Source organism: Rhineura floridana, chromosome 1 (genome assembly GCF_030035675.1).
Source record: "Rhineura floridana isolate rRhiFlo1 chromosome 1, rRhiFlo1.hap2, whole genome shotgun sequence".
NCBI lineage: Eukaryota > Metazoa > Chordata > Lepidosauria > Squamata > Rhineuridae > Rhineura > Rhineura floridana.
In genome coordinates, this window is record NC_084480.1 from 300,609,824 (window position 1) to 300,633,493 (window position 23,670).

General features: G+C 43.4%; 1 protein-coding gene across 1 annotated transcript in view; it reads left to right on the forward strand.

Moving 5' to 3' along the window:
- Positions 1-23,670, forward strand: part of DEPTOR (DEP domain containing MTOR interacting protein) — a 108,977-nt gene that overhangs the window by 30,936 nt on the left and 54,371 nt on the right. Inside the window, exon 5 of the mRNA XM_061605739.1 lies at positions 3,584-3,762. Within this exon, the coding sequence (XP_061461723.1) occupies positions 3,584-3,762 (179 nt within the window). The remainder of the gene's footprint in view (positions 1-3,583; positions 3,763-23,670) is intronic.

Below are 23,670 nucleotides of genomic sequence, written 5' to 3' on the forward strand. Positions count from 1 at the left end.
CCAGGCGCACCTTGTCACAGAGATTATTCCATAATTTGGGGGCCACCACTGAGAAGGCCCTCTCCCTTGTTGCCACCCTCCGAGCTTCCCTTGGAGTAGGCACCCGGAGGAAGGCTTTTGATCTTGAACGTAGTGTACGGGTGGGTTCGTATCGGGAGAGGCATTCCATCAGGTATTTTGCAAAAACTGTTCTTCTCTGCCACACCAATCAACCAGGCATGTTATTTATAGACTCATCAAAGAACAATTAACAAAGAATTCTCACTCAGCGTCTACAGAACCAGGATGGCAGCTGCTTTAAAAAGCCTTAGCTAATGTTTATTGGAGAGCCAGTGTGGTGTAGTGGTTAAGGTGCTTGACTACGACCTGGGAGACCAGGGTTTGAATCCCCACAGAGTCATGAAGCTCACTGGGTGACCTTGGGCCAGTCACTGCCTCTCAGCCTCAGAGGAAGGCAATGGTAAAACCACCTCTGAATACCGTTTACCATGAAAACCCTATTCATAGGGTTGCCATAAGTCGGGATCGACTTGAAGGCAGTCCATTTCAATGTTTATTGGCTTTCATGAATCTCTAGTTTAGAGAGAACAGGATGTGATCAAAGGTTTCATCTCTAAAATATGGTCTGTACCATATCTGTGGTCAAGAACTAAATTCTTGCATTGAAGTAGAAAGGAGCATTCAAATCGTTCTTCCTAGAAACATCTGTATGTTATTCCCTTTTTATTATTGGTGTTGGCTAAGCTCAATTTTTATGTTCTAATAAATTTTAACGGACCGGAATAATTACAAAAATTGCTACAGAAGCGCTTGGTTCATTCATGACGTTTCATCCCTGTCACAAATAGAACAAGCACTTCTGTTTAACCATTAGTTAACCTTAGAGGAATCTGGAAAATTGTCAAGTGAGGATGGTGTAGCCTGATATTTCACATCATGGGTCCAGAAGAGAAGAACTAAAGAGAAGGAACAAATGTAGAACAACTAATTCTATAGCCCACATTGCATGAAGTTTATTACTTGGTTGGATTATTAGTCTGCTCAGCAAATACCAGTTCCTACCCCTCACTGAAACCCTCTGACAGAGGTCTAATTTTAGCTTTAACTGTGGAATTAATATGTTGCAAGCTTTCTCCACTAAGTTCCTGATCTTGTATTTCATAAGAAAGTTGGGTAGATAACCACTATTTATCAAGCCCACAAGGCATGTGGGGAGATAACCACCATTTATCAAACCCACAAAGCATTAAACCCACAAGGCAGTTAAGAGGAACAGTTTCTAGGACTCTGCTAGATTCAGTGACACAGGGTAGGTTCTTGTTTTGTAGTTGTTTCTAAGGGCGGTTTCAAACATTACACAGGCAAACCCAAGTTTCTCATTGAGGATACACATCTCCCTAACAAGTTTACCTGTATGATATGTGTGTCACATCTGCATTTTACATTGTTTAGGCATTTACTATCTTAAGAAATAATGTGTGAAGAGATCCTCTGATATGGGGAGATCCAGCAGCTTTTCTCACACCATGTGCCTATTTTGCTGCACATGGTGTGAGAAATAGTGCAATGAAATACAAGGGTGTGTTGGTGTACACATGGGATGCAGCTTCCTTTTTGAAAGTTTTATCTGTTTAGGATCCATGTTACGTGAAGCAACTATTCATGTTATGAGCCAGCTGTTAAAACAGTAAGATGGCATCACTTGTTGGGACAGTATGTTACAGATGCCTGCCTTGGGCATCCCTTATTTCTGGACTGTCTTGCACTTCTCAAGACACCAGTGTTGGAGACTGGGATATCAGAAGAGTCATCTCTAGGAGCGCTATATCACTATTTAAGATGTGTATTTAACTGAGTGGCTTTAAAAAGGGACTTGACAAATCTGTGATAGAAAAATGGCTTTTAGCTATGATGGCTATATGTGACCTCCAGGTTTCAGAGACCCTATATCTTTGAATTCCAATTGCTGGAAGCAAGAGTAGGTGAGGGCTATTGCCTTCATGTCCTGGTTTATGGGCTTCCTAAAGGCATCTGACTGGCTACTGTGGGGAAACAGAATTCTGGATTAGATGGACCTTTGATGTCATCTGTTAAGACTCTTATAAGAAGTGCAGTAGTTTAGTGGCAAATTCAGAAGAGCAGGGTCCCTTCATGTTAGTCACAGCTACCACCCTCCCCCCTTTTTTGCTGCTGGCTTGAGAATAAGATCCTTGTTAATGCCTTCTCCCACAACAATAGAAGTCCCTAGGAGCGAATAAGCAAGAAAGGGAAGAGTGTTAGCTACTGAGAAGAGTCTTCTCATTGGCTGACTTACCTCCTTTCACTCTGATTGGCTACAATCAGCAGTAAAGGGCAAGGAAGCATGTTAGAAGACTCTTCTCAGTGGCTAACACATTCCCTTTCATGCTGATTGGATTGTAGGATGCTGGAGACATAGGGACCCTGCTGGGACCCTGCTTCCAAAAAAGTAAGGGGTCTAAGACCCCCTGAGACCCTGGACGACTACACCCCTGAAGAAGAGTTTATATACGGTCTAATTTTCATACCCTGAGTTTCTTCTGGAAGTTCCCTATTCAGTTTAGCCTCTTCTGAAGTACCATATAGCCACCAGGGAAAAAAACTAGTGGGGAAGAGTAAAGCAACACATGTAGCTTCTGCTCAAAGTCAGACCCCCCAAGCCATTTTGCCACCCCAAAACATGCACCCCATTTCCCCTTGCAATGCTGCAGGAGATGTTCTTAGATCCCATATGATTCAAACGTTGCACCCCCTCACTCTGCAACATTTCAAGGAGCACTGAACACATGAAGGTGCCTTACAAGAACAAATCCATTATGTCCAAAACGAATGAGTATCTAGGACTGCAAGAAATAAAAACCTTTTCTATCATGCAAACATGTGAAGTTGCTTTGTACTGACATAGATCATTGGTCCATCTGACTCGCTGCTTGCTGCTCCAGTGTGCACCAGGTCTCCAAGATCTCAGACAGAGATTGTATCCAGTACTATCTGTAGTCAGAAGTAGACACTGGGTTCCTCTTCATAGCAGGCTGCTTTATACAGAGTTAGACTATTGGTCTATCTAGCTTGGTATTGTCCACACTGATTGGCAGTGACTTTCTAAGACTCCAGACAGAGGTCTTTCCCAGACCTACCCAGAGATGCTGGGGATTGAGCCTGGCTCTGGGAGCTTCTGAATCCAAAGCAGATGTTTTACCATTGAGCTATGGCCCTTCCCCTATTGGTGTGGATGGTGAGGGGGCGCTTACAGAGGAGAATTGGGAGGTGTGTTTGGGAACACATATTTGCTGCATTAACATATGGTTCAACCATATGTGGACTAAACACCAGACCTTCTGCATTAAAACACGTGCTTTGCTTCTGAACAGTGGCTCCTCCCAATTCTGGGCACTGCATACTTAAGGCTCCCAACATCGCTCCTAACTCAGAGTAACTCCTTGGGTTACTTATGAACTTGTTCGATCCCTGGGTAAACCTGAAGAAACATGGAATTAGAACCTTGAGTATATTTCTGCAGTTTAACCTACATGTGTGAATTTTTCCTCCCCTCCTTTCATCACAGACTGATGAATACTGAAAATGCCCTTTTACAAGCCAGGGAAGAGGAAGGAATAAAATATGAACGTACTTTCATGGCAGCTCAGCTCATTGATTGGTTGATCCAGGAAGGAGAGGCCACCACAAGGCCTGAAGCTGAACAACTTGGCCGTAGATTGCTGGAACATGGAATTATACAGCATGGTAAGAAATATGTTCTGCTTTAGATAGCTCTGCCTTGATGTGGAGGACCTCATGAAAGGACTGCATATTTTAAGATGGGTTGCTTAACCTTTCATATTTTTAAGTAATGGACGTTATTAATAACAGGAACAGGAGAGGGGAGCATAGGTGGCATAAAAATAAATTTTTTATTATTTTATTATTATTTATCATTGCACTGGATGGGGAAAAGATCATGTGCAAAATGCACATGGAACAGATTAGAACTTGGGTCAGAATTATTTATTTATTTTATTTATATACTGCCCCATAGTCGAAGCTATCTGGGCAGCTTACGGCAACTAAAAACATTAAAAACAAATATACAAATTTAAAACACATCTTTTAAAAACAATTTAAAACACAATTTAAAAATTTAAAACAATTTAAAAACACATGCTAAAATGCCTGGGAGAAAAGTCTTGACCTGACACCGAAAAGATAACAGTGTTGGCGCCAGGCGCACCTCGTCTAAAAGATCATTCCATAATTTGGGGGCCACCACTGAGAAGGCCCTCTCCCTTGTTGCCAGACTCCCAGCTTCCCTCAGAATAGGCACCCAGAGGAGGGCCTTGGATGTTGAGTGTAGTGTATGGGTGGGTTCGTATCGGGAGAGGCATTCCATCAGATATTGTGGTCCCAAGCCGTGTAAGGCTTTATAGGTTAAAACCAGCACCTTGAATCGAGCTTGGAAACATACAGGCAGCCAATGCAAGCGGGCCAGAATCGGTTTTATATGTTCAGACCGTCTGGTCCCTGTTACCAATCTGGCCACTGCATTTTGCACAAGCTGCAGTTTCCGAACCATCTTCAAAGGCAGCCCAACGTAGAGTGCATTGCATTAATCTAACTTAGAGGTTACCAGAGCGTGGACAACTGAAGCGAGGTTATCCCTGTCCAGATAGGGGCGCAGCTGGGCCACCAACCAAAGCTGACAGAAGGCACTCCGTGCCACCAAGGTTATCTGAGCCTCAAGTGACTTCTAGGAGAACCCCCAAGCTACGAACCTGCTCCTTCAGGGGGAGTGCAACCCCATCCAGGACAGGTTGGACATCCACTATCCAGTCAGAAGAACCACCCACTAGCAGCATCTTGGTCTTGTCTGGATTGAACCTCAGTTTATTAGCCCTCATCCAGTCCATTATTGCAGCTAGACACTGGTTCAGCACATTGACAGCCTCACCTGAAGAAGATGAAAAGGAGAAATAGAGCTGCGTGTCATCAGCATACTGATGGCAACGCACACCAAAGCTCCAGATGACCGCACCCAACGGTTTCATGTAGATGTTGAACAGCATGGGGGACAGAACTGACCCCTGTGGAACCCCATACTGGAGAGTCCAGGGTGCCGAGCAATGTTCCCCAAGCACCACCTTCTGGAGACGACCCGCCAAGTATGAGCGGAACCACTGCAATGCAGTACCTCCCACTCCCAACTCAGCCAGGCTCCCCAGAAGGATACCGTGGTCGGTGGTATTGAAAGCCACTGAGAGATCAAGGAGAATCAACAGAGTCACACTCCCCCTGTCTCTCTCCCGACAGAGGTCATCATACAGGGCGACCAAGGCTGTTTCCGTGCCAAAACCAGGCCTGAAACCCGACTGAAATGGATCCAGATAATCGGTCTCATGCAAGAGTGTCTGGAGCTGGCCCGCAACCACTCGTTCAAGCACTTTGCCCAGGAATGGAACATTTGCCACCAGCCTATAGTTATTAAGATTTTCTGGGTCCAGGGAGGGTCTCTTCAGGAGTGGTCTCACTACCGCCTCTTTCAGGAGTTAGGGTTGTCATATTGCCCAATTAGCTGGGTTTACCTGGATTCTAGCCATGCTATCTGGTGCCTGCTTAGCCTATTAGGTGGTCTGGATTCCCAGCTTTCATTTTTTTTAAAAAGCAAGTCTCTGCCTTTGTAGATCTAGAGATACAAGGCAAAGTGTGGAGGCAGTTTTCTGCCCAATCATTTTGTGAGAAATCAGCCTACTCCCGCCTTCCATTGTTCTTAACCAATGAGGGATGTGAGGCGTCCTTCCCTGGCTCTCCCTGTCAGGTTCCTACCTGCTCGTGGTTACTGCCTGTCTCTAGGCACCACCAGGGACTCCACCAGTCCGGACCGCTCTATCTTATGGTTTCTCTCCCCGCTGTAGCACAGATCTCAACAGATCCCCCTGCTAGGCAACCACCAGTAACGTCCCAATACTAGTATTCCCAGAGACTCTGAATACTGGTATTGTTATTCTCTTCACCGCTGCCACCATTTGTTACAGTTCCCCTTCAGCCTTGGTCATTACCTTACCCTCCCTTCTGGTCTGTGAAACCCCAGCCAAGGATCAGGCCTTTGGTAAACCAAATTAAGTATTTATTACAGATAACAAAGCTAACAAGATTAACAAGATTTCTTCTTAAGGCACATAAGCATATGGTTTTACTCAATACTAATCCGAACTCCACCTCCCTCCTTCTTCACACTCTCCTGGCAAACAACTCTCTCAAATTCACACCACATCCACCTATCAACATCCACCTCTTTCTCTTCTCCCCCCCAGATTCCACTCTCACTCTTCCTTTTATACATTCAGCCATTTTAAACACTCAGCCAATCATCTCGCATTCTACTGCCCATTCACTCCCCCTCTTTCACTCCACTTACCATGTATCTTCTAAAACAACAACACTTACCATATATACATTAATATAGGAACATCAAATTTCCCCCCGCTTAAACAACAGCAGAGTATTATTCCTGTTCCAGGATTTATACGTTGCGTTAACAAATAAAAGTCTCTATGGGGAAAATGTCTTTCTTTGTTCCTCTGTCTGGTCACGTCACTGCAGTCCCAGCCACTTGCCTGGAAAGTCCATCGGCCAGTACATTGTCCTTGCCTTTTATGAACTGGAAGTCCACTTGATAGTCCTGTAGGGCCCAGGACCACCTCTGCAGCATAGTGTTATGGTTTTTCATAGTCTGCAACCATAACAAGGCCCGATGATCCGTAGTCACTGTGAATCTTCGTCCCCACACGTATGGGCGCAACTTGTTCAGTCCCCACACGACCGCTAGGCACTCCTTCTGGACCGACGAATAGTTTTTCTCCCTCGGCGTCAGCTTGCGACTCAGGTACGCCACTGGATGTCTGGTGCCTTCTCTCTCCTGTAGCAAGATGACTCCCAGCACCAGGTCCGACGCATCTGTAGCCACGATTAATGGTTTCTCATAGTCTGGTGCTATTAATATGGGTCCTTGGCACAAGGCTTGCTTCAGTAGATCAAAACCTTCTGACATTCATCCGTCCATACCACACGCTCAGAACACTTCTTCTTTGTTAATTCATGCAAGGGGGTTGCTATTTCCCCAAAATTTCTCACAAACTTCCTATAAAATCCAGCCACACCCAGAAATGCCCTTACTTGTTTTTTGGTTAAGGGGATCGGCCACGCTTGTATTGGCTCCACCTTGCTCCATAAGGGGGTGATTTTCCCACTCCCCACCTTATGTCCTAAATAAATTACTTCCTTTAGTCCAAACTGGCATTTCTTAGCTTTTATTGTGAGGCCTGCTTTTCTTAAGGCCTCCAATACTGTTGTCAGGTGTTGGACATGCTCAGGCACCGACTTGCTAAAAATGGCCACGTCATCGATATAGGCCACTGCAAAATCTGACATGCCTCGCAACACAGTATTGATTAGCCTCTGAAATGAACTTGGTGAGTTCCTTAGTCCCATGGGTAAGGTCACAAACTCATATAACCCATCTGGTGTACTGAAGGCAGTTTTGGCTCTGGATTGCTCGTCTAGTTCCATTTGCCAAAATCCTTTACAGAGATCTAGTGTAGAGATAATGGTTGCTGCCCCCAATAACTCTAACATTGCGTCTACCCTAGGCATAGGATACGCATCTGGGACAGTAATTTTATTGATTAGCCGATAATCAATGCAAAACCTTGTCGTTCCATCTTTTTTCGGAACCAGAACAATACTTGAGGCCCAGGGACTGATGGATTCCCTGATCACTCCTAATTCCAGCATATCTTCCACCTCCTTTTTGATCTCATTCAAAACTTTCCCATTCACACGGTACGGAACAGATCTGATTGGGGCATGATCTCCAGTATCAATGGAATGTATAACTATACTGGTTCAGCCAGGTTTGTTGCTAAAGAGATTCCTATAGGTTTTCAAAACTCTCAGAATCTCCTCTTTTACTTCCTCCTTCACCTCCTCTGACCATTCCACTTGATCTACCCCTTCTTTGTCTTTGCTTTCCTGTACCAAATCTGGAAGTTCAAGCCCACTTCCCTCAGGGAATAAGGTAACTTGCAACACCTGTACATCCCTGGTATGGTAAGGCTTCAACATATTTACATGAACCACTTTGCTTTTGTTTAATTGGTCTGTGGTAATTACATACGACACTGTGTCAAGCCTTTCTCTGATGGTATATGGTCCTTCCCACTTAGCCTGTAATTTGTCATGTTTCCTGGGTATGAACGCCATAACCATATCTCCCACATCATACACACGTTCTCTGGCTGTTCTGTCATACCAGTAACTTTGCTTCTCCTGTGCATGACTCAAATTCTCTTTCACTACTTCCATCATTGATGTTAATTTATTGCAGAATTCCAATACAAAATCTACTACAGAAGTCTTGTACTCTCCCAGAGTTCCTTCCCATGAATTTTTTAGCAGTTCCAAAGGTCCCCTCACTTTTCTAGTAAACATTAGGTCAAAGGGTGAGAAGCCTGTTGACTCCTGAGGGACTTCTCTGTATGCAAATAAGAAGCATCCCAAACGTTCATCCCAGTCTTGTGGGTGATCTTGAACATAGCTTCTGATCATGCCCTTCAAAACTCCATTGAATCTCTCAGTTAGCCCATTAGTGGCGGGATGGTAAGTAGTGGTCTTTAGATGTTTTAGACCACAACATTTCCACATACATTGCATCACTTCTCCCATGAATACACTGCCTTGATCTGTCAGCACTTCATGAGGGAAACCCAGCCTCATAAAGATTTTTAATAAAGCCTCTGCCACTACAGGGGCTTCTACAGATCTCAGTGCTTCTGCGTCTGGGTACCTGGTGGCAAAATCCACCACCACCACTAGATATTTCTTGCCATGCCTTGTGGGTTTGGAAAAAGGGCCCACCAAATCTATTCCCACTCTATAAAAGGGTTGTCCAGTTATAGGAAGGGGCTTTAAGGGTGCCTTGGTCTTTACTCCACTGTTTCCCACCTTTTGGCATATTCCACAAGATAGACAATGTTGTTTTACATCCCTGGAGATATTTGGCCAATAATAATGTGCAGCCAATCTCCTCTTGGTCTTTTTTATTCCCAGATGTCCTGCACATGGGACATCGTGGGCTACCTCTAGCAATCTGGTTCTGTATTTGCTAGGTACTATCAATTGCTTCACTGGTTCACATTCATCCTTTCTCTCAGCAGACATCCACAGTCTATATAAAATCCCATTCTCACACACAACTTGATTCCTCAGTTTGTCAGTGAAAGGAATCTGTTGGGTCAGAGCTTGTTCCTTTATCTGCTTCAAACTTATATCTTTATGCAGCTCTTCCCTGAATTGATCTGCTTCTTCCCCAGAGACCACTTGATACAGTTTGTCTTCTTCAGCAGGCCTGCTAGTGGTTGCTATGGTGACCTGAGACTGGTTAACAGATTCCACCCTGTTTGTTTCAGCCCCCCTTAATATGGCTTCTTTTTCTCTGCCAATTTGCTGTCTGGTCACTACATAGATCTTTCCTTGGGCGCCCATCCCTTCCCAGTATTACTGGTTCTTGTTGCTGGGCATTAATGCCTACTTTATATCGGCCCTCTTGGCCTCTCCAAGTCATATCCACCAGGGCCACAGGCAAACTTTCTGGTTGACCCCTCACTCCTTGGATAGTCACAGTTTCCTGAGGTAATATTACCTCAGATTTTATTAAATCTGGCCTCAGTAATGTCTGAGCGGCACCAGTATCAAGCAATGCCCAATAACTTGCCCCTTGTACACTCACTTCCTCTCTCAGACTTGAATCAAGGTCTGTTACTTCTGTCCAGTTTATCTGGCAGAACTGAACCTTTTTCGCTGTTTCTAAAGCCTTGGGCTCTGTTTTCACTGCCCTTGTCTGAGCAGGATTACTAATGGGGTTGGCAACCTCACATTGAAAACGTAGGTGCCCCGGTCTACCACATTTGTAGCATAATTTCTCCTCACTTTTAGGGTACACAGATCCACTCTGGGGTGTCCTGTGCCCTTCAGATTTTAATGGAGGACTCACTCGCTGTGGTACCACATCCCTTCTGCCAGCACTATATGGTCTGGGTTTAAACTCTCTTGATGTTTTCCCCACCCAGCCAGTTCTATTGGAGGCGAAGTGATCCGCCATCTCTGCGGCCTCCTGCACAGATGTAGGGGAACGGTCTTTGACCAGGAGCCTTATTTCTGGTGGTAACTGATGGTATAATTGATCCAGTATCATGAGGCTTTTCACCTCTTCCACTGACTGAGCTTTGGCACTACTCATCCACTTTCCAAATATATCCATCAACTTTGCTCCCAGTTCCACAAAAGACCTCCCTGTCTGTATCTGGCAATTTCTGAAAAGCTTTCTAAAATAATCAGGCCCCAGTCTGAATCTTTTAAACACTGCTTCTTTGAATTCAGCATAGGTGACGGGCTTGTCTGAGGGGAAATATTGGTATACCTCAGCCAATTCCCCTTTAATCAGATTTGATAAATACTGCATGTATTTATCTTCAGGTAGCCCCCACAACTGAGCTGCTCTTTCAAAGGTGCTGAGGTAAATTTGAGGATCTTGACCAGGCTCATAGACAGCAAAGTCCTTTGGAGTAATTTTTATTTTTGCTCCATCTCTGTCCTTTCTTGTTTCATCAGAATGAAACTTCTCTCTTTCAAATTTTAACTTTTCTACCTGTAATTCGGCATCCACTGCTCGTTGCTTCTCCCTCTCCTCAAACCCCATTCTCATTCTCTCAGTTTCCATCTTCAACTTCTCAGCTTCCATCCTCAATCTCTCAGCTTCCAACTCCCTCTGCTTGTCTTTTTCCTCAGCCTCTGCTTGTCTTTTTCCTCAGCCTCCCATCTTAACTTCTCTCTCAAGTACTCTATATAAGCGGGATTGCTTAAATATCCTTCTGGGGTCTCTTCTCTGACAGGTTGTTTTTGCTGGACAGTAGCAAATCCTATAAGTGCTACCCTCAATTCATCTACCCCTTTACCCTCGTGAGGTAAATTGAATGTTATGCACTTCTCCACCAGCTCCTCTCTTTTCATTTTTATGTATTCAGCCATGGTGTTTGAGTTCACTCACTCTTTGCCACACACTCTTTGCCAGTCACTCTCACAAGAAATCTTGTTTTGTTATTTCTGTTTGCCACACCACTGTATCTGGATTCTCTGTTGTTCGTATCCCACCGCTACTGACACCACGTGTGATGCGTCCTTCCCTGGCTCTCCCTGTCAGGTTCCTACCTGCTCATGGTTACTGCCTGTCTCTAGGCACCACCAGGGACTCCACCAGTCCGGACCGCTCTCTCTTATGGTTTCTCTCCCCTCTGTAGCACAGATCTCAACAGATCCCCCTGCTAGGCAACCACCAGTAACGTCCCAATACTAGTATTCCCAGAGACTCTGAATACTGGTATTGTTATTCTCTTCACCGCTGCCACCATTTGTTACAGTTCCCCTTCAGCCTTGGTCATTACCTTACCCTCCCTTCTGGTCTGTGAAACCCCAGCCAAGGCTCAGGCCTTTGGTAAACCAAATTAAGTATTTATTACAGATAACAAAGCTAACAAGATTAACAAGATTTCTTCTTAAGGCACATAAGCATATGGTTTTACTCAATACTAATCCGAACTCCACCTCCCTCCTTCTTCACACTCTCCTGGCAAACAACTCTCTCAAATTCACACCACATCCACCTATCAACATCCACCTCTTTCTCTTCTCCCCCCCAGATTCCATTCTCACTCTTCCTTTTATACATTCAGCCATTTTAAACACTCAGCCAATCATCTCGCATTCTACTGCCCATTCACTCCCCCTCTTTCACTCCACTTACCATGTATCTTCTAAAACAACAACACTTACCATATATACATTAATATAGGAACATCACAAGGGACACCACAGCTCTCCTGTGAAAATCAAGAATTTTTGTCTACCTATCTGCTGTATATGTAGAATCTAGACAGTTTAGAAAACTGCACATGCTCACTTGATCAACACGTGCAGCTCTACCTGTTATCCATAGACTTTCTGGTTGAGTCAGCAAGAAGCAGCAGCCTTCATCTCAATTGCCTCTGTATCTTGAGGGTATGTGGTTTAAGTGGTGAATGCAATGGGAGCGTCTGCCTGCCATCATGCAGGATTGAATAAAGGGGTTCTATAGTTAGTTGCAGAGAGCAACGGATTCCATTTGTGGTAGATTTCCATCCAGCATCTCCTAACTATCACCAAGCAATCAGGAAGAGCTACCCATTGCTGGCCAACTCTGAACATCTTGCTAGAGCCATCAGCAGGCCTCCTGTTGTAACATTTCTCCAGCCTCCTAATTTGCGCAGACTTTTAGTGAGAGTTGTGCTTAAGCCACCTGTCACCAATCCTGGGTCTCATCCATGTCACTCCAAACGCTGTATCACCTGTGTGTACCTCAGGGAGACAGCTACTTTTACAAGCACTAGGACAGGCAGGACCTATTACATCAAACAGAACATCACCTGCAGGTCCTGCAATATAATTTACATCATCGAATGCAAAAGACCAGGATGTCATATCCAATATGTAGGAAAAACCACAACTGACCTAAGCACACGCTTCAGGAACCACAAGTCGGCAATCTTAACAAACAAAAGTGGAGCAACAAGTTGCAAAGCATTTTAACATTGAGGGTCATAGCCTGTTGGACTTTTCCATAACAGCGATAGAGATGCCAGCAGATTCAGCAGCATTGACCAAAAGGGAGAACTTTTGGATATACTCTCTGGACACATTGGCACCACATGGCCTGAACCTGGAGGACAGTACCACCACTACTTAGCTTCTGCAAATGAAGCCCCTTTGAGCATTCCATCCTCAAAGCTCTCTCTCTCTATATATATATGGGGTATAATCTTACCCCCTTTAAGACCAATAGGCATGACCAATAGACATGAAACAGCTGCCCTATGTAATGCTAGCACAGCTTGCCGGGTCTCTAGAATTTACTGCAATTTTTAAAGAGGTGCCAGCACTCAAGTCTCTATCAAGTTCCAACCTTTGTCATAGAAGGCTGTGTTTCCCCTCTCCCTGATCTGATGTGTGAGAATCATGTACTATAGACACTTCTCAAAAGCTCAGACACGTCTTGTTAGATAAGATGATTGACTGAACTGGTAATACTGAAATCTTTATTTCTATCTGCGTTACAATTTGTAGTGGTCAGCTTATTTCACATTTCCTAATTGTTGCTACAGGCAACCTCTCAGTCACAATATTGCTTTTAATTGATGCTTTACTGGCAAATCCTTGCACTAATGGTACTTTCCCGTAGTACTATATTGGATTCAACCCACAGGACTTAATCTTGACTATCTTACGTCCAATTGATTTTAAAGTTGCCAACTGTGAGAGCACAATCCAGCAAGTGATTTGAGTAACCAGGGATGTAGTCATCTGGAGTATTGGGGGAACATAGACCCTTTACATTTTGGGGAACAGGGTCCCAGCAGGGTCCCAATGTCTCCAGCATCCTGTGAGCCAAACAGCATGACAGGGGAGTGTGTTAGCCACTGAGAAGAGTCTTCTAACATGCTGTTCCTTGTCCTTTCCTGCTGATTGGAACCAATCAGAGTGACAGGAGGTGAATCAGCCACTGAGAAGACTCTTTTTAGTACTTAACATTCCCCCTATCATGCTTATTGGCTCTAAGGGATGTCTATTGTTGTGGAGAAGGCATTAACAAGGATCTCATTCTCAACCCAGCAGCAAAAAAAAGGGGGGTGGCTGTGACTATCATGAAGGGACCCTGCACTTCTTAATTTGCCACTACACTACTGTGTGTAACTGAGTCCAATTTTGCCAGATTGTTGTCAGTAGGAGTTCATTATCAGGCAGAGTTTGTTAAGATTTTATTGATATATCAATCAACACTTCTTAATGTCCTGTATTTACTTGTAGCAAGCTGCCCCCTCTTTCACTCCCTGTTGCCCTTTGGCAATACCAATCCTTGAAGAGATTGAATTACAACTGGCTCTGAGGGTTTTTGCTTTGGTTTTAATCTTACTGCTCTTGAACTTGGGCTGGAAAGTTAATACAGTCTCCTTCCAGCTTGCATCATAGTTGTGCAATTACTGTAGCTGCAAGCATGTGATTTATAGGATGCCAGCTGCTAAGGGTGCAGTGCACAAGTGAAGTGAACTCCCTTGGCCTCAGAAGTAGCAAGAACATATTATAGGTAGGGAGATAAAAGGGAGAGGTAGTACAGGGTGAAGATAAGTGTTACCGGCAAGACTACCCACTTGCCAGTGTATGCACAGGGTTGAGGGTTCTTGCTTTCTCCCTTCCTCTGTAACTACATAAAGTTCTTGTATATTGAACTTTAGTTCACCAAAGCTCACAGGTTATCAATAGCAGTCGTCAAGCGCAGGTGGAAGATAGAGATCCCACTCAAGAATTCTTGAGTCTTGGGAAGTACCAGAAATTTTCTAGTTGGGAGTCAGACTTCAGACAGCAGAATAGTCTTTATAATATATACTATTTATTAATATCTTGCACATTACAACTAATAAAATGCATTCTAGGTGGCCTTAGCCATCATTGCAGAAACAGAAAAATAGAAATATATATATCTGCACAAAAGAAATTGCTGGATATCCATTTAATATCAAAGAATAAAACTCTGAAGGCACATCTTAATTAAAGCAAGTTACAATAGATGAAGGACTGAGTTAAACTGTAAGTCATATCACAGAGCCAAAGTACAAAAGACATAGGAATACATGTCATGATACATCACTCATCAGATGTTCTGGATGGAATAGGTGGATGGTTCTCCTGCTTTCTTGACACCCCCCCACTCTAGCAGAGCTGAGGGGTCCTGAGTGCTATGACACCTGGCTTTTCATACACTTTATTTTTTATGGGAAGGCATGTTCCCATGGTCTTCGCTCATAAATTCATTCCCGCAGATTTGTCATAAACATTCTCATGGGACACTCTTACAAACAAACACCTTTCCATTCTCATAGATTTCTGTTTTATAAACATAGATGTTCTCAGAGATTCATATAAATTCATAGGTAAATTGGCCAGGTTACTGCCGGCTTACCAAGCTGGCAGTAAATCATACTAAGATATTTCCTGTTCTCTTCACTGTTTATGTTTAACGAAGACTTGTTTATTTGGAATCTACTATCTTGGCTGTTAGACATTGTCAAGCAAGAAATGGAGCATATCAACATTACAATACTTTGCGTGAGTGAATTAAAATGGACTTGAATGGGACATTTTCAGTCAGGCAACTACAAAATATTTTATGCAGGAAATGAGAAATCAAGAAGAAACGGGGTTGCTTTAATAGCGAGAAGTGATGTAGCAAAAGCAATTAGGTCTGAGCGAGTGATATCAATGAGATTAAATGGGAAACCTATTAACATAACCATCATCCAAGTCTACACTCCAACATCAAATGCAGAAGAAGAGGAATTGGAGAGATTTTACGCAGAAGTACAGGAGATAATTGATCACTCACCAAAACAAGATATGATAATCATGGGGGACTGGAATGCAAAAGTAGGGAACAGAGAAGAACTAGGAATTGTGGAGAAATGGGGCTTAGGTGACAGAAATGAAGCAAGAGAAAGACTTATTGAATTCTGTGAAGCCAATGATTTGTTTCTTGCCAACACAGTTTTTGAGCAACCAAAAAGACGACTGTACACGTGGACATCACCAGATGGTCAATATAGGAATCAAAGTGATTATATAATTGGAAACAGAAGATGGAGAAGTTCCATACTTTCTGCAAAAACAAGACCAGGAGCAGACTGCAGTACAGATCATGAACTGATTGTATCGAAAATCAGAGTAAAGCTAAAGAAGAACAACAAAGCACTCATAATGCCAAAATACAATTTAAATAACATCCCAGAAGCATATAAAGATCAAATAAGGAACAGGTTTGAGGCTTTAAACTTAGTTGACAGAGAACCAGAAGAACTATGGATTGAAGTCAGACTCATGATCAGGGAAGAATGCAAAAAGACAATACCTCTTGTTAAACAGAGAGAAAGACCTCAATGGATGACTGAAGAAACTCTTAAAATGGTTAAAGAGAGAAGGAACGCAAAAGCAAAAGGAGATAGAAACACTGTCAGAACCCTAAATGCAACTATACAACAATGAATACGTAGGGACAAAGAAAACTATTACAATAGTTATTGTATAGAAATAGAAAAGGACAACAAAATGGGAAGAACAAGAGCCCTATTCCAAAAGATTAGAGAAATGAAAGGGAAATTTAAACCATGAGTAGGGATGTTGAATAATCAACAGGGGAACACACTGACTGACTGATTCATGGAGGAACCATATGATGAAGAACCAGAAATTTTAGAATGTGAGGTGAAAGCTGCTCTTAAAATTCTTGGAAGAAACAAATCACCAGGAATAGACGGCATACCAATAGAGTTGCTACACGCTACTGAGACTGAATCTGTCCAAATTTTGACAAGAATTTGTCAAGAAATATGGAAAACTAAACAATGGCCCACAGACTGGAAGCGTTCAATATATATCCCACTTCCAAAGAAAGGGGATCCCAGAGAATGCAGTAATTACCGAACCATTGCCTTAATATCCCATGCAAGTAAAGTAATGCTCAAGATTCTACAACAAAGGCTCTTACCATATATGGAGCGAGAAATGCCAGACATCCAAGCTGGATTTAGAAAGGGAAGAAGCACCAGAGATCATATTGCAAACATACGTTGGATAATGGAACGGAGCAAGGAATTTCAGAAGAAAATCATCCTATGCTTTATAGACTACAGCAAAGCCTTTGACTGTGTAGATCATGAAAAACTATGGAATGCTTTAAAAGAAATGGGGATGCCACAGCATCTGATTGTCCTGATGTGCAACCTATACTCTGGACAAGAGGCTACTGTAAGGACAGAATTTTATTTATTTATTTATTTATTTTATTAAGCTTATATACCGCCCGACTAGCAACAGCTCTCTGGGCGGTGAACATTAAAAATACAATAAAAATAACACAATACAGTATATCACAATACAAAACTGTACAAAAAACTGTACAGTCTAAAATCAAAATATAATAATTTAGAATTAACAGGAATTAAAATGCCTCAGAGAAGAGAAAGGTTTTAACCTGGTGCCGAAAAGATGATAGTGTCGGCGCCAGGCGCACCTCCTCGGGGAGACCATTCCATAGTTCGGGGGCCACCACTGAGAAGGCCCTAGATCTTGTCACCACTCTCCGGGCTTCCCTATGAGTCGGAACCCGGAGGAGGGCCTTCGTAGTAGACCGTAGTGTACGGGCCGGTTCATATCGGGAGAGGCGTTCCGACAGATATCGTGGTCCCGCGCCATATAAGGCTTTATAGGTAAGTACCAACACTTTGAATCTGGCCCGGAAGCATATTGGAAGCCAGTGCAAATGGGCTAGCACAGGTGTTATATGCTCAGACCGCTTAGTTCTTGTTAGCAGTCTGGCCGCCGCATGTTGCACTAGCTGTAGCTTCCGAATCGTCTTCAAAGGTAGCCCTACGTAAAGCGCATTGCAGTAGTCCAGACGCGAGGCTACCATAGCATGTACCACTGATGTGAGGTCCTCCTTACTCAGATAGGGACGTAGCTGGGCTACCAACCGAAGTTGGTAGAACGCATTCCGGGCCACCGAGGCTACATGAGCCTCAAGTGTGAGGGAAGAGTCTAAGATGACTCCCAGACTACGCACCTGTTCCTTTAGGGGGAGTGTAACCCCATCCAGGACAGGGTATATATCCACCATCCAATCAGAGAAACCATCCACCAACAGCATCTCAGTCTTGTCAGGATTGAGTCTCTGTTAGTTCTCATCCAGTCCATTGTCGCAGCCAGGCAACGGTTCAGCACGTCAACTGCCTCACCTGAAGAAGATGTAAAGGAGAAGTAGAGCTGCGTGTCATCAGCATACTGATGACAACGCACTCCAAAACTCCTGATGACCGCCCCCAGCGGCTTCATATAAATGTTAAAAAGCATGGGAGACAGAACCGAACCCTGCGGGACCCCACATTGGAGAACCCACGGTGTCGAGCAATGTTCCCCAAGCACATCTTCTGGAGGCGACCCGCTAAGTAGGAGCGGAACCACTGCCAAGCAGTGCCTCCAACTCCCAACTCCGCAAGCCTCTCCAGAAGGATACCATGGTCGATGGTATCAAAAGCCGCTGAGAGGTCAAGGAGAATCAACAGAGTTACACTCCCTCTGTCTCTCTCCCGACATAGGTCATCAAACAGGGCGACCAAGGCAGTCTCAGTGCCAAAACCGGGCCTGAACCACGATTGAAATGAATCTAGATAATCGGTTTCATCCAATAGCTCCTGAATATGGAGAAACCGATTGGTTCCCCAATGGAAAGGGTGTGAGACAGGAGTGTATTTTATCACCCTATTTGTTTAATCTGTACGCAGAACATATCATACGGAAAGCAGGATTGGACCAAGATGAAGGAGGTGTGAAAACTGGAGGGAGAAACATCAATAATTTAAGATATGCAGACAATACTATACTACTAGCAGAAACCAGTAATGATTTGAAACGAATGCTGATGAAAGTTAAAGAGGAAAGCACAAAAGCAGGACTACAGCTGAACGTCAAGAAGACTAAAGTAATGACAACAGAAGATTTATGTAACTTTACAGTTGACAATGAGGACATTGAACTTGTCAAGGATTATTAATACCTCGGCACAGTCATTAACCAAAATGGAGACAATAGTCAAGAAATCAGAAGAAGGCTAGGACTGGGGAGGGCAGCTGTGAGAGAACTGGAAAAGATCCTCAAATGCAAAGATGTATCACTGAACACCAAAGTCAGGATCATTCAGACCATGGTATTCCAGATCTCTATGTATGGATGTGAAAGTTGAACAGTGAAAGGGGCAGATAGGAGAAGAATCAACTTGTTTGAGGTGTGGTGCTGGAGGAGAGCTTTGCGCATACCATGGACTGCGAAAAAGACAAATAATTGGGAGTTAGATCAAATTAAACCAGAACTATCACTTGAAGCTAAAATGTTGAAACTAAGGTTATCATACTTTGGACATATAATGAGAAGACATGATTCACTAGAAAAGACAATAATGCTGGGAAAAACAGAAGGGAGTAGAAAAAGAGGAAGGCCAAATAAGAGATGGATTGATTCCATAAAGGAAGCCACAGACCTGAACTTACAAGATCTGAGCAGGGTGGTTCATGACAGATGCTCTTGGAGGTTGCTGATTCATAGGGTCGCCATAAGTCGTAATCGACTTGAAGGCACATAACAACAACAACAACATTTTGGCTGTACACCCAGACTTCCTGGAGGGGGAGAATGGGTACAGAAACGCTTGTCTTTTGAAAATGCTTTTTCTCCAACTCTGAAGGGGGGCAATCTTGAACTACTCCTATTTTACTGTTTGGCTCTTGTACCTATAGCAAACTTAATACATTGCAGCAAATTGAATTTTCTAACTATTGGTCTAAAGTGTTGATAGACCTTTAGAACCTACAGAAAAAACTTGAGTGACCTCAACCAGAGAATTGGGAAGCAGGGAGAGTAAATATAGCTACCCCTGTACCTCAAGGCACAACAAGTCTTGAGAAGACACATTTTAATCATGGCACAGCTGTTGGCTGAAAGAGATAACTTTCTGGCTGCTTTTTGAGATGTGAATAGAAGACCTGAAAAACATATTTAAGAGCATTATCAATTGAGAGCACCACCACATTATGGTGAAGATGAAAATCCTGAATTTCGTGAACGAAGAGACACTTGGGAAGCAGGGCCGGTTCTAAACGGCGGCCAGGTGGGGCACTGGCCCGAGGGCCCCTGGAGCTACAGGAGGCCCTCCGCTCTCCTTCCGTGATTCACGGAAGCATCCGCGCACCGCCATCCCCCCGCTATCCCCCCGCTTTACCTACCTTTCCATTGTTTTTTGCGGCGTGCAGATTTGCCATCAATTAAGATGGCGGCTGAGGTTTCCTTAAGGGGCTGAAGCCTCTGCCACCATCTTTGCTGATGGCATGCATGCACGCTACACGCACACGTTGCTGCCATCAACAAAGATGGTGGCAAAGGCTTCAGCCCCTTAGGGAAACCTCAGCCGCCATCTTGATTGATGGCAAACCTGCGCTCACCGCAAAAAACAACAGAAAGGTAGGTAAAGCGTGGGGCTAGTGGGGGGATGGCGGGCGGCATGGAAGCTCCTGTCTTGCGGTCCGCAGATGCTTAAGTTCCGTGGATCGTGGAGGGGGAGCGGAGGGGTCCAGGGCAGGCTTGTACCCAAGGGCTCCGGCATGCGTGGGGCTGGCCCTGCTAAAGCCTAAAGAGAGTGTTTGGGAGCATAAATTACATTATATTATTATATGATATGCATATTTTAAGCCATTATCTGGATCTTCCCATTACATAAAACATAATGCAAAGACAGAGAAAAACCACTGCAAAGACTTGATCCAGCTTGTGTACCTGCCTTCTCCCAGCTTCACAATTTGCATGAGAGACCTCAAATTCGATATTGGTTCAGCCATCAGCTTTGTCCCCTACGCCCCCCACTTCAGGCATGCTGTCCACCATTTAAAAAAAAGAGTGGTGCTGTGATGGTTTTATTTATTTATTTATTGCATTTGTATACCGCCCCATAGCCGAAGCTCTCTGGACGGTTTACAGCAATCAAAAACATTAAAACAAATATACAATTTAAACACATATTTTAAAAACAATTTAAAACAATATAAAAACAATTTAAAACACATGCTAAAATGCCTGGGAGAAGAGGAAAGTCTTGACCTGGCGCCGAAAAGATAACAGTGTTGGTGCCAGGCGCACCTCATCAAGAAGATCATTCCATAATTTGGGGGCCACCACTGAGAAGGCCCTCTCCCTTGTTGCCAGACTCCGAGCTTCCCTTGGAGTAGGCACCTGGAGGAGGGCCTTTGATCTTGAACGTAGTGTACAGGTGGGTTTGTATCGGGAGAGGCGTTTCATCAGGTATTGTGGTCCCAAGCCGTGTAAGGCTTTATAGGTCAAAACCAGCACCTTGAATTGATAGTTTTCTATCATCTTGGTAGCTTTTCCACATTCCAATCTGAACCCACAAACCATTTTTAAAGAACTTGCATTGGAGCAAAAAGAAAAAAATACAGGTCAGTGAAATTGTCTCTGTCACTCAAAATGGAACAGTTCCAGCAGGATCCACAAGTCAGCTCGCTATGTTGAGTGTCTCCCTGCTATGGCAGAATGCCTCAGAAGCACAGCATGAGTGCAGGGACTATCCCCTGTCTGCCACCCTTGGGAAGGAGGGTTGTGGCCATATACAGGGAAATATCATTCTATTTCCCTACACATTTGTACAGTTGGTCCAAGACATTTTACTGCCTGAGAGGAAGGTCACAATGCTGCCTCCCACCTTCAGTGTATCAAATCTGACTAGACTGGCATTTGAATCTTTTTAGAGTACTGGAGATGGGCAAGATCCTCCACCATGCTTTGGATCAGGTTGTTGTTGATATCATCATTATTCTTATTTAAACTTGTTAGTCATTTGTAACCTGAACATTTCCAAGCCACTTACAATACATTAAAAAACATAAATATAAATACATAATACCATGAAAACTGAACAAGCAACCCCCATAATAGCCATAGGAAATGTGGCAGCACATTAATAACAAAACATCATTGCAGTCTATCAAATGCCTGGGAAAAAGATAAGTCTTTGTCTTGTGCCAAAAATGTCAGTGAAGGTGCCAGCAGACCTCGTTGGGGACAGCATTCCACAGATGGGAAGCCACAACTGAAAAGGCCCTCTCCTTTGTCACCACACTCTGAGCCTCCCGCAGAACGGGAACCTGGAGAAAGGACTCAGAAGAAGATCTAAGGGTCGGGTAGGTCCGTATCAGGAGAGGCAATCCAGAAGATATTGGGGTTCTGAGCTGTAAAGAGCTTCATAAGTCAAAACCAGCACTTTGAATTGGGCTTAGAAGCATAAGGGAGCTAGTGTAGTTGTAACAGAATCAATGTTATATGATCTACTAAGGCTAGCTTTGTGGGGACTACTGGACAATGGTAAGGGGACTGAATATTTTAAATAAATAGTATTTGTTTTCCATACTGTTGCTGACCACCTCCATTGCCCTCCCCTGAACCCATTCCAATTTGTCTATATCTGGACTTCCCAAACTATGATCCGTGGACCACCAATGGTCCATGAGCTTCATTCAGGTGGTCCATGGCATGTTCACATTAAATATTCATATGGATTTTAATTGTGTTTTTGTTGCTTCTTTTATTTATTATAGTGTATTTTATTGTCTTACAATGTGAAGTCTATGGCATGCAAATTGTAATACAATATAAGAAATAAATACAATATAAGAAATAAAAGGAGCAATAGAAATACAATTAAAAAGCATACATCTCACACAGTGCATTACAATTTCTACAACAGACAGAAAAAAAATTAAGTGATCCACCAGTTTGTTGTTGTTGTTATGTGGCTCCAAGTTGACTATGACTTATGGCGACTGTATGAATCAGTGACCTCCAACAGCATCTGTCGTGAACCACCATGTTGAGAGCTTGTAAGTTCAGGTCTGTGGCTTCCTTTATGGAATCAATCCATCTCTTGTTGGCCTTCCTCTTTTTCTACCCCCTTCTCTTTTTCCCAGCATTATTGTCTTTTCTAGTGAATCATGTGTTCTCATGATGTGTCCAAAGTATGACAACCTCAGTTTCATCATTTTAGCTTATAATGATAGTTCTGGTTTAATTTGTTCTAACACCCAATTATTTGTCTTTTTCGCAGTCCATGTTATCCACAAAGCTCCAACACCACATTTCAAAGGAGTTGATTTTTCTTTTATCCGCTTTTTTCACTGTCCAACTTTCACATCCATACATAGAGATCGGGAACATGGTCTGAATGATCCTGACTTTAGTGTTCAATGATACGACTTTGCATTTGAGGACCTTTTCTAGTTCTCTCATAGCTGCCCTCCCCAGTCCTTGCTTTCTTCTGATTTCTTGACTATTGTCTCCATTTTGGTTAATGACTGTGCCAAGGTATTGATAATCCTTGACAAGTTCAATGTCCACATTGTCCACTTTAAAGTTGCATAAATCTTCTGTTGACATTACTTTAGTCTTTTTGACGTTCAGCTGTAGTCCTGCTTTTGTGCTTTCCTCTTTAATTTTCATCAGCATTGGTTTTAAATCATTACTGGTTTCTGCTAGTAGTATGGTATTGTCTGCATATCTTAAATTATTGATGTTTCTCCCTCCAGTTTTCACACCTCCTTCATCTTGGTCCAATCCCGCTTTCCGTATGATATGTTCTGCGTACAGATTAAACAAATAGGGTGATAAAATACACCCCTGTCTCGCACCCTTTCCAGTTGGGAACCAATCAGTTTCGCCATATTCTGTCCTTACAGTAGCCTCTTGTGCAGAGTATAGGTTGCACATCAGGACAATCAGATGCTGTGGCACCCCCATGTCTTCTAAAGCATTCCATAGTTTTTCATGGTCCACCAGTACCCTCAGCAATTTTCAAGGGGAGCAAAAAGTTTGGGATCCTCTGTTTTATATCCTTCTCAAAGTGCAGCATCTAGAGCT